The 16,467-nt window shown below is 38.1% G+C and overlaps 1 protein-coding gene across 1 annotated transcript in view; it reads left to right on the top strand.

Annotated features, from left to right (window-relative positions):
- EMB3142 (nuclear pore complex protein (DUF3414)) overlaps positions 1 to 16,467 on the top strand; it is a 73,812-nt gene that overhangs the window by 37,170 nt on the left and 20,175 nt on the right. Inside the window, exons 19-26 of the mRNA XM_039033913.2 lie at positions 11,285 to 11,482; positions 12,087 to 12,205; positions 12,337 to 12,487; positions 12,614 to 12,726; positions 12,815 to 12,896; positions 13,022 to 13,108; positions 13,235 to 13,309; positions 13,449 to 13,643. Of these exons, the coding sequence (XP_038889841.2) occupies positions 11,285 to 11,482; positions 12,087 to 12,205; positions 12,337 to 12,487; positions 12,614 to 12,726; positions 12,815 to 12,896; positions 13,022 to 13,108; positions 13,235 to 13,309; positions 13,449 to 13,643 (1,020 nt within the window). The remainder of the gene's footprint in view (positions 1 to 11,284; positions 11,483 to 12,086; positions 12,206 to 12,336; positions 12,488 to 12,613; positions 12,727 to 12,814; positions 12,897 to 13,021; positions 13,109 to 13,234; positions 13,310 to 13,448; positions 13,644 to 16,467) is intronic.

The raw sequence follows: 16,467 nt of genomic DNA, 5'->3' as shown, positions 1-16,467 counted from the left end.
CGGGCTTCTTCACAATTAAATCCCTTACAACGCCTCTCTCCCCTTCGTCCCCAATGGCAAAAGCCTTTTCAAGGCTCTATGGAAGACTAAGAGCCCTTGGAGAGTCAACATCCAGGGGAGGACTTGCAACACCTTTTCTTCAACTGCCTATATTCAGAAAGCTGTTGGTGGACTTTTTTCCACTTCTTTAACTTTGTCGGGGTGTTTGGAGATAATTTTAGAGGTAATGTACTTCAACTTCTATGGAGACCCTCTCTTAAAAAGAGGCCAAGATTGCTATGGATCAATATGGTAAAGGCCATTTTAGTAGATCTATGGTTCAAAGAAACCAGAGAATCTTTCACGATAAAGAAACTTATTGGAGGGCTCGATTTGACTCAGCTAAAAGAAATGCTTCAGCTTGGTGCTCCTTAAACAGTGACTTCGAAGGCTTCTCTATACAAGATATAAATTTGAATTGGCAGGCTTTCATCTTCCCCACTTCTTAGGCTTGTTATCTAGATTTAGTTTTGGATTATCGCTTTATCAATTTGCTTCTATTTCCTTGGTCTTTGTACTGTTGTATGGATATTATGAGGGCGCTAAGGGGGTGTCAATCTAGTTGAGATGCCTGGGTGTGCTTCCTTATCCTTTCTTTCAGTTTTGCCTTGTTTGTCTCATTCTATTCTTAATTCATGCTCCTCGTATAACTCTCTTGTACCTTGAGCATTAGTCTTTTTTTATTTTATTCTAATAAAGAGGCTCGTTTCCGTTTAAAAAAAAAAAAAAAGTAAGATCTTAAAACAATTGTCTACTTGAAGAAAAGCCTTCTCCTTTAAAAGGTGAAGACACACTCTTATCTTGTCGGTGTTGAGTGAGATTTCCAGTTTTTTCTTTATCTCTATTCAAAATTTTGGTCTCCTGAGAGAATGATAAGGAATTAATGTTAGGCCTCCAATTATATTTTATTATCAAAGTCACTTCCTTGGTCGGTTCATTTGGATCCAACTCATTTTCTTGCATCCACTTGGTGTTCTTTATCTAAGGCTTTTTCAAATTATTTTATTCAGGATATTAGTTTGAATTGGAACACTTCTATTTTTTTAATTTAAGCTTATTTTATCTTATTTTTTATAATGTTTCTTGTATTTTGAGCAATAGATTTTTTTCATTATATCAATGAAAGTCATGTTTTTGTTAGGATCCTTCCTAACAAGAACAAACTCAATAACAAGGAATGGATTTAAGAACAATCAAGCATGAAAATATATTGAAATATTAAAAGAAATAGTAGCAAGATAATAGTCAACACATTCGAGAGGGTTGAGAAATCCTTTCCCAATTTCCCAATACGGAAATATCCCACTATATTCTTCCTCCTTTCTTAGCACTCCTACTCCTATTTATAGCATTATTCACTAACTTCCCATCTAATTACCCTTATACCCCTTACTAATACCAATACTAATATTCTCTTAATAGTCCTACTATTTCTATACCAGGGGTCTTACACTACTCCGCCCTTCGAAGGCACTTTGCCCTCAAGGTGTGCTTACAAAACACGATCACAAAATTGGGCAACTTTTTTTTTGTCCCTCTCTTTCTCTCTCTCTCTTTTATTTTTTTTGTTTTTTGTTTTAATTATGAGAACACAAACTCAAACCTGATAGCCTTCTCTTCAGCCTTGTTCAGCCTTGAAAGTAAATTGGGCTTTTTCTTTGCTTGGACTAAGCCCAATAAACATCTCATGACTCCACATTCTTCTTTCTTCATTTCTACTGGCGTTATTCTCCTTTAATGGGCTAGGCCCATTATCAATTTGCTGTCCAAAACAGCACAACAATCTTCTCTTAAGTAACCCCACTGCCCATGTAACAGATATTGAATCTAACAACACCTTTTAACTTGGATTGCCCCACACCAACAACTCTTCAAATGCCCATAAATCATTATCTTCCTTAAAAATAACAGTGGGCTTCCAGCAAAACCGGCCCATTATCATGCCCAAATTAATATTATCACTTTCTGCAACATATTTTCCAATGCATTGCTGTGATATATTTTGGCTACGTCACTAAAAAATGTCATTAAAAGTGAATTTTCTTGTAATAGTTGTCCAGTCTTTAAGATTATTCATATTCATGTTGAGTGCTAAGTACCTGTGTTTAGTTATAATTTATTTGCTGATTCTTCTTTTTCTGTTTTGATTTCAGTTAGTCTTCTCTCCTCTCTTTCTCTATTTCTTTCCGGAGATTCAATGAGCCTTTGTTGCAATGCTCTCACATTTCTCTATACCTTTAACAATGCTTTATTCAACTGATCACACTTCATTTCTAATTGATATTCTAGGATAAACAACTCTGATACCAATCTGTTAGGATCATTCCTAACAAGAACAAACTCAATAATAAGGAATGAATTTAAGAACAATCAAGCATGAAAATATATTGAAATATTAAAAGAAATAGTAACAAGATAATACTTAGCACATTTTAGAGGGCTGAGAAATCCTCTCCCAAATTCCCAATAAGGAAATATCCCACTAAATTCTTTCTCCCTCCCTACCATTCCTACTCCTATTTATAGCAATATTCACCAACTTCCCATCTGATTACCCTTATACCCCTTACTAATACCATACTAATATTCTCCTAATAGTCTTGCTATTTCTATACTAGGGGTCTTACAGTTACCTTTTCCCAAAAAAAAAGGAGGGGGTAAGAAGCAATGTTTTAAAAGGCTTAAGGTGGTCTCGAGGTGAGGCGTAAGCCTTGAGGCGGTATGAGGCTTACGCCTCATTTTAAATTAAATTAAATCATAAAACATAGAGCTTATATATTTTAACATTATAATATTGCTTAAAAGTACAAAACATACTCAAAATTAATCATGATAAAGAAAAAACTCTCAATAATTAATCACAACAAAGGAAAACAAATCGCAATATTCTATTTAAATCTATATTTAGGAAAACAAAAAACACATAAAAAATGTGTAAAATAAAAACTTTGTGGTAAAAAAAAAAGTAAGTATTAAAAATACTTAAAAGTTGGAAAAAGAACTTCCACAAATCAACTAGATAGTAACTATGAAGGAAAAAAAAATTAAAAACTCTTAAAAAAAAAGAGAATAAATAACAATAACTAATAAGGAAAAAAACTCTTTTAAAAAAATATCAAATAGGAAAAGCTCTATTAGGAAGATAAAAGAAGAGGAAAAAAATCTAATCTTGGTGTTGATTGAATTGTGTTCTAGTATATTTTGTTTGTAGAAGAGAATTGAAGAAAACTCTCCCACTTGGTTTGGCTACTAACTCCATCGATTATGTTTAACCCAAATCTTTGTCTTTTAATGGTTTTAAATTAATATGTGGTTGGATTACACTTTAAAACTTCTTGTCGGTTCCACTTCCTCCAAAAGAAAAAAAACTCAATAATAATTTTGTTGTTGTTAAGTGATAAGTTTGCTGTTTCTACGTTCCCAATTTGCAAGTTTGAAGACACATGCGAAGAACAATATTTATTGTTTTCGGTGGGTGGACCCAACCCATTTAATTTTCCTTTAAATATGTTGGAGATAAGGGACTTAGTTGATTGTTTATAGTTCCGGGGGTATTATAGTTATTTACTTTACCCTATTTTTCTTTCCTTTTTTGTATTTAGGCTTGTTGAAATCTATGAATAAGAATCCTCTTGTATCTCCCACATGATGTAAAAATTAATAAAACGGACTCTCTATTGTGGTTTTTTCTCCCTGTTCTAGGGTTTTCCACGTAAACCTTGTGTCTCCCCTTTCTCTCTTTTCTCTTTTTACATGGTATTAGAGCGTGGTGACGAAACCCTAGCCTTCATCAGCAAAAACCAAGTGGTGCAAGATAACCTTAGTGCTGCATCAACACCGCTTCTGCTACAGCCGCTGATGGAGCCTCCGATCGCCACCGCCACTACCGGCGCCACCGTTGTCGTCGCCGCTACCACCACTTTTGTTGATCGGTATCTTCGATCGCTGCAAATACATTCTCAACAGTAGCCGATCGGGAACCCTAGCGTCGCCAGTTTTACTCCCAGTGCTGCCGCCGCCGCCGTTGCCGGAATTTGAAGTCGATGCTATTGGATCTTCCACGCATCACTGAGGCAAGTTTGTAATTGGGAGTGATGTGCCGCTAGTCGCCTATAACAGCTTGCTGTCGCCTGGACTCCTCCATCCGCCGCCGTCGAGCTATGAACATCATGAGTCCATGGGTCTTTCTATGGCAATGGTTCAACAACAGTTAGCTAATCTTTAGACGAGTTTTCAACAACAAATCGCCGCACTTGGGCAGCCCTAGGTGCTTCCACAATCACAAACTTAAATTCAAGTGTATTGAGTTCAAACATTCCTTCTGATTTACCGATGTATCCAGAGAATTTGGTAGCCTCGTTCCCTACTTTAACTACTACAAATTATTTGTCTGGTTCTATGGAAATTCCACAAGCTTAATTGCAGGAGAAAAGTTAAACGACTAGAATTATTTCTCCCGGTCTCAGCTCAGTCTATTAAAATGGCCCTTGAAGGGCATCATAAGTTCGGTTATTTGACTGGCGAGATATCGAAACTTAGACCAAGGGATCCTTGAGAGCGCATTTGGAAAGAAGAAGACTCCTCGCTACGATCGCAATAGTATGGAACCTCAAATAGGGAAACCATTATTTTATGCTGCCACCGCTCGAGATATCTGGGATGCTGATCAGAAATTATATTAAAGAAGGCAGAATGCATCTCGTTTTTACATGTTGTGAAAACAAATTCATGAGTGCAAATAGGGGACGATGGATGTCACTTCGTACTTTAATAAATTGTCCCTAATCTGGCAGGAGATGGACTTGTGTTGTGAAATTATTTGGGACTGTCTGTGTGGAGGTATTTAGTATTCCAAAATTGAGGAAGTAGATAGGGTATATGATTTCCTAGCTGGTTTGAACTCCAAATTCGATGCAATGCGAGGCCGTATATTGGGACAAAGACCTATACCCTCTCTTATGGAAGTATGCTTTGAGGTTTGCCTTGAGGAAGACAGATCTAGTGCTATGAACATCACTACTGTGTCACCTATTGATTTTGCTGCTCTTAGTTCAGAATTATCTAGTAATGACGATGACAAGCACAATAGGAATAGACTCCAGTGTGTGAACATTGCAAAAAACCCTGGCACACAAGGGAATGGTGCTGGAAATTACATGGTAGACCACCAAATGGTAGAAAACGCCCTCTGAATGACAAGTCCAATCTCGGCTGTGCACTTGTAAGGGAATTTGTGAGTGCTTCTCAGTCACAACCTCAAGTGACTCGGCTATTCTTCTCTTGGGGCATTTGCTCAATCAGGTACATCACAACCCTTAAGTCTCTGATAATTGAATTCTGATATATTTGAAAAAAACTCATGGTAAAGGTCTAATGTTAAGAAAAACTGACAGGAAATGCATTGAGGCCTATATCGACTCTGATTGGACAGGATTGGTGATTGACAGAAAGTCTACCTCAGGGTATTGTACCTTTGTATGGGGTAATCTGGTTTCTTGGAGAAGTAAGAAACAAAGTGTAGTTGCTAGCAGTAGTGCAGAGACTGAATTCAGAGCTATGAGTTCCTTTTTCTTTTAAAATGGTTCCTAAAGACATATTAAAGTAATCCTTAGCATTGTCAGAGTGATGTATTTGAATATTAGTATTGAAGAGATTGAGTATCATGGCATACAAATTTTTAAATATGACAGTAACTTCAATTTTTTCTTTCATTAAAAATACCCAAGTGAGTCTAGTATGATCATTAATGATGGGCGCTAACTATTTAGCTCCTATTATGCTTTAACTCTACTTGCTTCCCAAACATCACCATGCATCATAGAAAAAGGATGAGAATGTGTGTAGTTGCTTATCGGATAAGAAGATCGGGTTTGCTTAGCCAATTCACATGATTCACATTGAAAAGCTTGAGAGTTTTTACTAAAAATATTTGGAAAAATATGTTTCAAATACATAAAATTGGGGTGGCCTAACGATTATGTTGCAACATTATTTTATTATCATAATTGTCTTTAGAAGTAACAAAAACGGACTTATTAGCACTTAACTCCTTCCTTTGATACTTGGGAATATTTAGGTTGTAGAGACCTGAGGATTCTTTAGCATTGCCAATCGTCGTTCCCGAATTCAAATCCTAAAAAATACAACTATATGAGTTGAAAGTTACAGTCAAGTTTTTCATGCGTGAGTTTGCTTATTGATAACATGTTATATTTAGGGTTTGAAACATGCAAGACATTTTCTAATACAAGATCTTTTGAGATAAAAACTTTTCCAGTTCCCACTATTTTAGAGTAAGTGTGATCCGCAATCCTCACATTAGGTTGGTCTCTACAGTGAGAGTAATTAGTTAAAAGGAATACATCACCTGTCATAAGATTGGAAGCTCTAGAATCAACAATCCATGTACTGAAATTCGTAGTTGTATTAAGAGCATTAAAAAGGCTTTTGTGTAGATTTGGATTGTTCAAAGAGTTTTTAGAGAAGATCCAATTGCTCTTTAGTAAAGATATTTTCAGGGGCAACATTACTGTCTGATGATGAACTTGCTTGATATGCTTTCCCTTGTCTATCACTAGATCCTTTGTTTGATTTCCAATCTGAAGGTTTGCCATGAATGTCACAAGTGTCTTTGGTATGCCTTGGCTTTTTACAATGCTCACACCATGACCTTTGTCTTTTCTGGTCAATTCATAGCTTTCATATCGATCATAGCAATTATTATGAGAATTTGTATTTTGAGTGCATACCTCATGGCTAGGATTTCGAACATGTAGAACGGATCCTTCAGGATCTGAGTTTCCCAACGTTAGCCTTTTTATGCTTTCTTCTCTTCTCACCTCTTTAGTAACTTCTCTAATATTAGGTAAGGGTTTGATAGCAAGTATTCGACCACGTACCTCATCCAGTTCTTTATTGAGACCAAGAAGGAATTTGAGCGCTTGTTTCTTTTCAACAATCTGTTTTTATGTAGTTGCATTTGTAGTGCACGCCCACTTGCGATTTTCAAACGTGTTGAGCCACTGTTGCCACAAATGGGAGAGCCGAGTGAAATAACGAGTTACTGGCATATCACCTTGTCTTAGTTCATGCAATTTTCCCTCAACTTCAAAGGATTTTGATGTATTTTCTTTATCTAAATAAGTTTCATGAGCTGCTTCCCAAATTTCACTTGCAGTTGAGAAGAGTAAGAAGTCTTCACCAATTTCTATAGTCATGGAATTGATTAACCATGACATAACCATATTGTTTTCAGCTTTCCATATCTTGTATTTTTGATCATCTTTGTATGGTACAGAGGTTTTGCTTGATAAGTAGTCTTCCGTTCCCTTTCCACATATGAACATCATGATGGATTGTGACCAAGCGAGATAATTCTTTCCATTCAGTTTGTGATTTGTGAGTGGAAGGAAGGATCCATCTTTATTGGAATTTGTGATTGAAGATGCCATTTGCTCTTTGTAACGTATGCTAGGGTAGTAATAGATGGCGAAGTCTTAAAAAAACAGATTAATATGCTGAGTCGGCCAAAAGCATAATGCAAACTAGGTCAAAAAACTAGATGTAAAACAGAATGCAAATTGGGCCAAAAAATTAGATGCAGAACCAAAGTCAAGATAAAATGGTTAAATATCCAGTGGGCCAAGTACTTAAAACTAATTTGAGCCAAAAGAAATAACCAGCCCGAAACCTTGAGTCTTGACCCAGTTGTATTTGAGTTGGAGTTTGACCCGAATGGATTTGATTGACCCACTTGGAAGAATACCCAGCCCGAATCCTTGAGTATGACCCACTTGGAAGAAACCAAATCGTGGGATTTCTTCACACGATCTCATCTGCAACAGAGGTGTTCCTGCTCAGAATTTCCTCGCACGATGTCGTCTACAAACGACTCAAAGATGACTGATTTTTATGGGTTTCGTCTTCAAGATCAACGACGGGCACTGTGGCTCTGGACTGTGTTAGGAACCAAGGTAGTATGGGATGCCTTTGTCCCACATTGGTTAGAATGAGATGACCAATGTGGTACTTAAGTGGCTTGGCTCTCCCACCCCAATAGCTAGCTTTTGGGGTGTGGTTCTCCAAGGTGCTTAAGTACCTAACAATGGTATCAGAGCCGGTTGTTGACATTCCGGAATGGAACCAGTGGAGGGTTCTAACCGGGTGTAGCCGAGTGAAGTACCACCGGAGTAGTCGCCGGGACGTCGGCTTTCCGGGGATGGGGTATTGTTAGGAACCAAGGTAGTTTGGGATGCCTTTGTCCCACATTGGTTAGAATGGGTTGACCAATGTGGTATTTAAGTGGCTTGGCTCTCCCACCCCAATAGCTAGCTTTTGGGGTGTGGTTCTCCGAGGTGCTTAAGTACCCAACAGACTGCTATCAAGAAGAAACCTAAATTACTCTGGAGCAACGCGGTTAAAGCCTTGCCAGCAGAATTATGGTTTGAAAGGAACCAATGAGTTTTCCATGATAAAGCTTCCCCTTAGTTAGACCGTTTTGAGTTTGCTTGGCTAAATGCTTCTTCTTGGTGCACACTTTCAAGAGCTTTTGAAGATTACTCTACTCGGGAGTTAAACTTGAATTGGCAGGCATTTATTTCTCCTCAGCGTTAGAACAACTCTTAAACTTTCAAAGTGTTAGCTGTCCTATGTTTTGTCCTGGCAGTGATTATAACATTTTGCTTTGGATTGTTTCTTCTCATTTTTGGTTTTGTTCCTTCTTTTGTATTTGATATTGTACTTCAGTTAGTAGGTGTTTCATTTGTATTTCTAATTATGGATATGATGAAGGTGCTAAGGGGGTGTCAACTTAGTTGAGATGTCCAGGTGTTCTTCCTTATCCTTTGGTTTTGTTCTTTGTAACCTCTTGTATATTGAGTCTGTCTCTTTTCATTAATTCAATGAAAAATGCGTTTCCTTTTCAAGAAAAAAAGACTGCAAATTTGTGAGCTTCGCTCGTGGAGAGATCGACTAGGATTTTGTCTTCAAGCTTGCGATTTTTCTGGTATTCCTTCTTCAATCTTTGAAACCTAGGTAATCTCCGGCTTGAAAGGTTGCAATTTCAACCCATTGAACACAGAGATTTTCCTTCTGACGTGAAAGAATAAGAGGTGCTTCTGACACGAAGTCAAACTTTGGGGAAGTAAACTTGTCGGACGAAAGGTTTTGGACGTGAAACCTAAGAAGACAAAGACTTCAAAAGCGATAACTCTGATACCGTGAAGAATTCTATATTTCTCATATATTTTTGTAAAAAGATACAACCTCAATTTAAAAAGATAGATATAACTATATAAGGAAATAACCTAATGGTAATAGGGAAGAAAAATTAGGAAAAACTGATATATATATAGAGAAGAAAATTTCCTTTTTTCCCCCTATATTCAACTGAGGTTTTGTTTATTTGAAATTACGTTAATATAGACAAGTATCTTTGGCTGAGAGAAGAAATGAAAACATGTCTGCAAAATACTTTGGTCCATATCGGATTAGTGCTCGAATTGGATTACTAGCTTATTGGTTGGAGTTGCCTGAAGGAATGTCAATCCATCAAGTGTTCATATTTCGCAGCTCAAACGAGCATTGGGGCAGCATCGTGAAGTTCAATCAGCTACACCATATTTTTTTGAAATGTTTGAATGGATAACTGACCCCTTAGAAGTTTTTGGATATTAGAAAAATCCAACTATGGGAGATTGGGAGGCGTTGATTAGTTGGAAGGGTTTGCTAGTGCATGCAACCACTTGGGAGTTCGTTGATGATTTCAAACAACAGTTCTCCGATTTTCATCTTGAGGACGAGGTGGTTTTAGAGGCGGAGGGGAATGTTAGGCCTCCAATTATATTTCATTTTCAAAGGAGGGGTAAGAAGGGAATAGAAAATGTGGGTGATGGTAGGAGTGGGGACCATGGTTAGTTAGAGGAGAGACAGTGTTTATGTGTGTAAGGGGGAAGTAGTTATACGTCAATTTTTTGCTAATCGCCTTTTCGAGAGTGAGAACAAGAGGGTACTCGATTATTAGACGATATTCCCTCGTTTGCACGATCTTTCGAGTAAGAAGTTGGATTTTGTGGCTTCTATTTCACTACCATCTGATTCTTCCTCTTTGTCGTTGGGTTTCAAGCACAATCTTTTTGATATCAAGATGCTTGACGTTGTCAGTCTACTTTTTATCCTTTATAATCACCAATTTTTCAAAGGAGAAAGGATTCTAGACTTTGGACTCCTGATTCTTATAGGGGCTTCTTTTAGTTCCTTCTTTCTGGTGTTGTTTATTCCTTCCTCATCCCAATCATCTTTGCTTTCTCCTCCATCGAGAAGATTAACATCCTTGGGAAGGTAAGGGTTTTATTTATTATTATTAATTATTAATTTATTATTTTTTAATATTTGTTTTTATGGCTGGTTTACATGGAAGATTAACACTCTTCCCTTTTTTTGTAGACGTCAATCTGAAGATGTTAGATGACATATAATTAAATTTACCTTCACCTATCAACTTAAGCTTTTGGATCAATCAGTGATTTAAGATAGTATCAGAGCAGGTTCAGGAGGTCCTATGTTCAAATTCCTGCAATGTTGTTTTCTCCCCAACTAATCTTGATTTCCACTTGTTGGCTGTTTTTCATATTTCAACCACAAGTGAGGGGGAGTGTTAGATGATTTGACATGGGGTTGCAAGTTTGTTCATTCTCTTTGAATCGTTTGTTGGAGATCTTTGGTTTGTGCTCTGCTTTTAATCAAGATGGGTATGCTATTATTGAGAAGGTGCTCACCTTTTTGAGAGTAGGGAAATTTTGTGAACCTATTTTATAGGGAGCTGGCTCGACAGAGACAATAGGACTTTTAGAGAGTTGGAAAAGTTAGGTGATAAGATTCGGGTGGTGGTGAAATTTAGTGCCTCCATTTGGGCTTCTGTATCTACGTTGTTTTACAATTATGATCTTGGTTTGATTTTGTTGGGTCGCAGTCTTAGCTTGGTTTCTTATTATTATTATTATTTTATTTTTTCTATATTTTGGTTTGTTATTTTTATGTAGTAAATCGAGTTTTAGTCTCATTTCATTTTATTATGAAGAGGCTTGTTTCTATTTTTTTTTAAAAAAGAAGTCAAGTTTTTTGCTCCATTTTTTTTTTCTCAAACTAATAGATAATGTCTTGTATCCTTGAGTTCTTGGATATTGTGTTTGCTACTATTTTAACTTTTTTGGAAATGCCTCAAGGTTTTGTTTTTGTCTTTGGTTAGGATTTCATGAGTGGAAAATCTGTTTTTAGAAACATCATGGGTATTCTTCTGCCTGGTGTCAGTTCTCTCATAAATGAAAGGACCAGTCAGATTTATGGCCAACTTTTGGAGAAGTCTGTGGAACTTTCTCTTGAAATAATGATACTTGTATTAGAGAAGGATTTACTTCTGGCTGATTATTGGCGCCCTCTATATCAGGTAATTATCTCATTTGTTGCAGTTGTTAGCTTCAGTTTTTTCTTTACCCGTATGAATGAGTGAATTGGTGATTTTGTACATATCCTTTTGAATAAGACTACCATTAGTTATTCATTGATTGAATACAAAAAATATTGGCCAGCACCGAAGTTTTTCCCGGAGATTTGCAGTTTTGGTTGCCGAGGTTTTAAGTATCATTAATTTTTTCTGTCATCTAGGGTTTAAATTTGAAAGCCTTTTTATAATCTCTCCATTATATTTGTTTTCTTATACTGTTTCTGTAATATCGTCTGGAGAATCCCTTGTTCTCCTCGCCCTTCTGTATTATTTATTTATTTTTATTTCTTTTCCATTTCTATTTCTATTATAGTCCTGAAACAGATGGAGAAGTGTGTTTAAGAAGGGTAACCTTGTAGGTTCCTTTAACCAAGTATTCTAAATGTCTCCGGAACTAAGTTTTCAACAAGTGACAATTAAAAAATTAATGTATGTATGCACAGCGAAACTTGAACTCGTAGTTAGATCATGTACGTATCTTCTGGATGTCTTCTGTACTTCTTGTCTTAAAAAAAAATTGCTCCTTGATTTGACCTAATTCTTGCAGCCTTTGGAAGTCATTCTCTCTCAAGATCACAGTCAAATTGTTGCACTGTTGGAGTATGTCAGATATGAATTTCATCCCAGAATTCAGCAGTTGTCTATCAAAATAATGAGTATTTTAAGGCATCTCCTTCTTCTTTTTCTCAATTGTCGTTTGGCATGTGGTAAAAAAAATCTTTGAAGAATATGTGAATTTTTTATGTTACTGAATATGTTGACTTCAGAGTTCTAAAGATGTTATTTGTTGGTTGTAGTTCTCGTATGGTTGGGCTTGTGCAGTTACTACTAAAATCTAATACTGCGAGCTCTTTAATTGAGGATTATGCATCCTGCCTTGAAATAAGATCTGAAGAGTGTCATATAATAGAAAATAGTGGAGATGATCCTGGTGTTCTTATAATGCAGGTTTGTATGGGCATTCTTTTACTGTCAAGTTTGATTTCTTATTTCTAGTACCTGAAAATCTTTGGAGTCTGTACTTTCTGAACTAACTGAATCACCACCATCATTTTTATGCCCATTTTTCTGCAGCTTCTTATTGACAACATTAGCCGACCAGCTCCAAATGTCACACATTTGCTACTTAAATTTAACCTTGAGACATCCATTGAGCGGACAGTTTTGCAGCCAAAATTTCATTATAGGTGATTTTATGGTTTTACGATATTTTGTTCACTTTGGTAATGTTAAGTCACATTATATTACAGTAGTCGTATCATTCTTCCTTTGTAGTTGCTTGAAGGTTATTCTCGAGATTTTGGAAAAGCTTTCAAATCCTGAAGTCAATGCCTTACTTTATGAGTTTGGTTTTCAGGTTAGATGTTGTAGATTACAATTACCTATTTCTAATTAGTGGATATACAATTTCTACGTACTGTCCTTTTTCTTCTTCTCTTTCCTTTCACCCTCCACCAAGTCTAAAGTGATGTACTTGTACAGCTTCTTTATGAGCTATGTTTAGATCCTCTAACTTCTGGACCAGTCGTGGATCTCTTGAGCAACAAGAAGTACTATTTCTTTATTAAGGTATGAACACCTGCATTCTGGATATGGAAAGATTTATGTGTGGCTCGAAAGGTTGTATTCATTTATTGGATTTTTATCCACCCTTCCCTTCTTTTCTTGGTACCTTCTTCATGCTTGTAATGGCAGCACTTGGATACAATTGGTGTTGTTCCCCTTCCCAAGAGAAACAATCACATTCTCCGTGTCAGTTCCCTTCATCAGGTTTGTCTTCCCTGGATGAATAATGGCACTTCCTAACCCTGCGCATGCTTGCATTTTCTATTTTCCCTGCATATTCTAGCTCTTGCCATTTATAACCAGGCAATTTGGCTATTTATTTTTATTTTTTTATTTTTTCAAGAGAGCATGGTTGCTTAAACTTTTAGCAATTGAGTTGCATGCTGCTGACTTGGGTAGCCCAATCCATCGAGAGGCATGTCAGAGTATTCTTGCGCACCTGTATGGGCAGGAGATAGTTGATACTGGATCAGGTCCAGTCTTCTCACTTCAAAATCATGGGGTAGATCCTGGAATTAGAACTACCAGTAAGAGCAAGGTACTTTATTCAACACTAACCATTTATCTTCTATGTACAGTAAGTGCATATTCGTTTTTGTTATGTTTAAACTATTCTTTTCAAATTATTGCCACATAGGCCTATATAACTACCACATCGTAGACTCCCAATTAGAACTATCTTTTAAAGCTAATGGGACTAGGAAATCGTGAAAAACTTGTATTACATAAGCCAAACTATACCAAGTTATGAAACCCTAGCCGTCATTGACGGAACTCCGAACGTTAACATGAAGGCAACCATTCAGGCGGTTGTGAAGGAGTATCTCCAAGCCGCCCTACCACAACTGATCTCAGCTGCCACCCACGTCCAGCCGCCGCCGGTAGAGGAGAGATTTAACCCTGCTGATATGTTCCAGCCGCTGCGCGAGGGAGGATCGACCGGTTTGTTCCAGATTGAAGCTGCCTTCAACGATCAGAAACGCTCGATTGCCTTCAACGATCAGAAACGCTCTTTTCAAATTATTGCCACATAGGCCTATATAACTACCACATCGTAGACTCCCAATTAGAGACGCTCGATCGGGCCGAGCCGCGCTGGTGGGTTGCTGCCGAGCCCTTCGTCTGCACTGGTCGCGCCACTCGTGCCGCTCGTTCAAGCTCCTACCCAGCAGATTCTGTGCGCCGAGCCGCTTTTGTCTGTGAGCTACTGAGCCGATTTCGTGCACCGGCCGGTCGTTCAAGCTATTTTCCTTGCGCCGAGCCGAGCAGCAGAGCAGCCTCCGCCTATGAGTTACCCAGTCGACGGATTGAGTCCAGCTTTCACGGCTGCTTCTGCCTCTGTCCAGCCGTCCGTAGGAGCTTCTTTTCCAGTCGCGCCCAATCATGGTGGCTCGGCACAATACCTAGATGAAAACCCGGTAAATTCTTTCTCTATTTTACCCACTACAAATATCCTGCATGGTTTTTCCTCAGTTGACAGTACGACCAGCCTGAGTACAGTTGGAATCAGTACTATCGTCCCGTCAAGAAATATATAGTCTTTTGGTCTTGTTAGTGTGAACGGTAAAAAACCTTGGATTGTTGACTCAGGGGCGACGGATCATCTTACTGGTACCTCTGATAAGTTTTTCTCATATTATCCAACTGGTAACGAATGAATTAGGATTGCAGATGGGTCATTCACACCTGTTGCAGGAAAAGAGGATTTATCTCCGTTTGAGGGTTTGGTTTTGCGGGACGTTTTGTATGTTCCTAAAATTTCATATAATTTGTTATCCATCAGTAAGATTACAAGAGATTTGAATTGTCAGGCAGTTTTTCCACCCGACTCTGTTTTATTTCAGGATCTAAGTTCGGGGACGACGATTGGCACTGCTCGACACGATGGGGGACTCTACTTCCTAACTGATGATGTTTCCTCTAGGAATGATTATAGGACTAGCCTTGTCTCCTTAAATTTTTCTACCTCTGAGAATGATTTTCTGTTATGGCATTACCGCTTAGGACATCCAAACTTTCAGTATATGAAACACTTATTTCCGCATTTATTTCGCAATATTAATGTGTCTTCTTTAAAGTGTGAAGTGTGTATTTGTGCCAAACAGAGTCGTGTCTCCTTCCACTCCCAGCCCTATAAACCATCCAAACCCTTCACCGTAGTCCACAGTGATGTTTGGGGCCCCTCACCAACCACAACCTCCACAGGGAAACGCTGGTTTGTCACTTTTATAAACGACGACACTCGGCTTACTTGGGTCTTTCTTCTCATTGATAAGTCCGAGGTGTTATCTGTATTCCAGCAATTTTATGCCATTGTGGAAACCCAGTTTAATGCCAGGATTGGTATTTTGAGAAGTGACAATGGGCGGGAATTCTTTAACGCTTCCTTCCAGAAGTTTCTTGTATCCAAAGGGATTATCCACCAAAGTTCGTGTGCCTACACTCCCCAACAAAATGGGGTAGCAGAGAGAAAAAATCGTCATTTGGTGGAAGTTGCTAGGTTCTTAATGCTATCCACATCACTCCTGTCTTACCTATAGGGTGATGCCATCCTTATTGCTGCTCACTTAATCAACCAAATGCCTCCCCGAGTCCTCAATTTTCAAAACCCCTTAGACTGTTTAAAAGATTCCTATCCTACGACTCGTTTAGTCTCCGATGTACCACTTCAAGTTTTTGACTGTGTTGCCTTTGTTCACTCCCATGGTCCAAACCGCACGAAATTTACCCCCCGTGCTAAAAAATACGTCTTTGTTGGGTATCCACTCCATCAGCACGGGTATAAATGTTACCACCCATCCTCTCGCAAATATTTTGTTTCCATGGATATCATCTTCCTTGAGGATCAGCCCTTCTTCCCTGTTAGCCATCTTCAGGGGGAGACCTCTCGTGAAGAGACTAACTGGTCCACGTATATAGTTCCCTTGGTGTCTGCACCTATTCTCGAACATGTTGGTCCTATCCTTCCTACTAATCAAGTCCCATGGACAACATACTATAGGAAGAATCTCAGGTTGGGAAGCAGCGTCACCTGTTGCATCTCCGGCTCCGATCCATGAGTCAAACTCGACATCAGGTACGTGTATTCCTGAAATTAATGAGATTGATACTTGTACTAACGAGTGCAGAAAGGAAAAAGGAGAGAAAGGTGCTGACAGCACCACTATAGCAGATGGGAAGACAACAGTGAATGACGATTCAGACACAGCTCTAGAAAATGTGAGTGATACTAAAGATAGTGGTGAAAAAGGTGTGATATCTGAAGATGAGAAATAGGAAGAGGAGACTAGTGATCAGAATGGAAATTCTGACAGTTTGAAGGAACATGATGCTTCTCTTGATCTTCCAATAACCCTGAGGAA

This window comes from Benincasa hispida, chromosome 6 (genome assembly GCF_027475165.1).
Source record: "Benincasa hispida cultivar pf3 chromosome 6, pf3_genome.v1.1, whole genome shotgun sequence".
Classification (NCBI taxonomy): Eukaryota; Viridiplantae; Streptophyta; class Magnoliopsida; order Cucurbitales; family Cucurbitaceae; genus Benincasa; species Benincasa hispida.
Note: the sequence above shows the minus strand (reverse complement) of the source record. Positions and strands in the feature narration are given on the sequence as shown.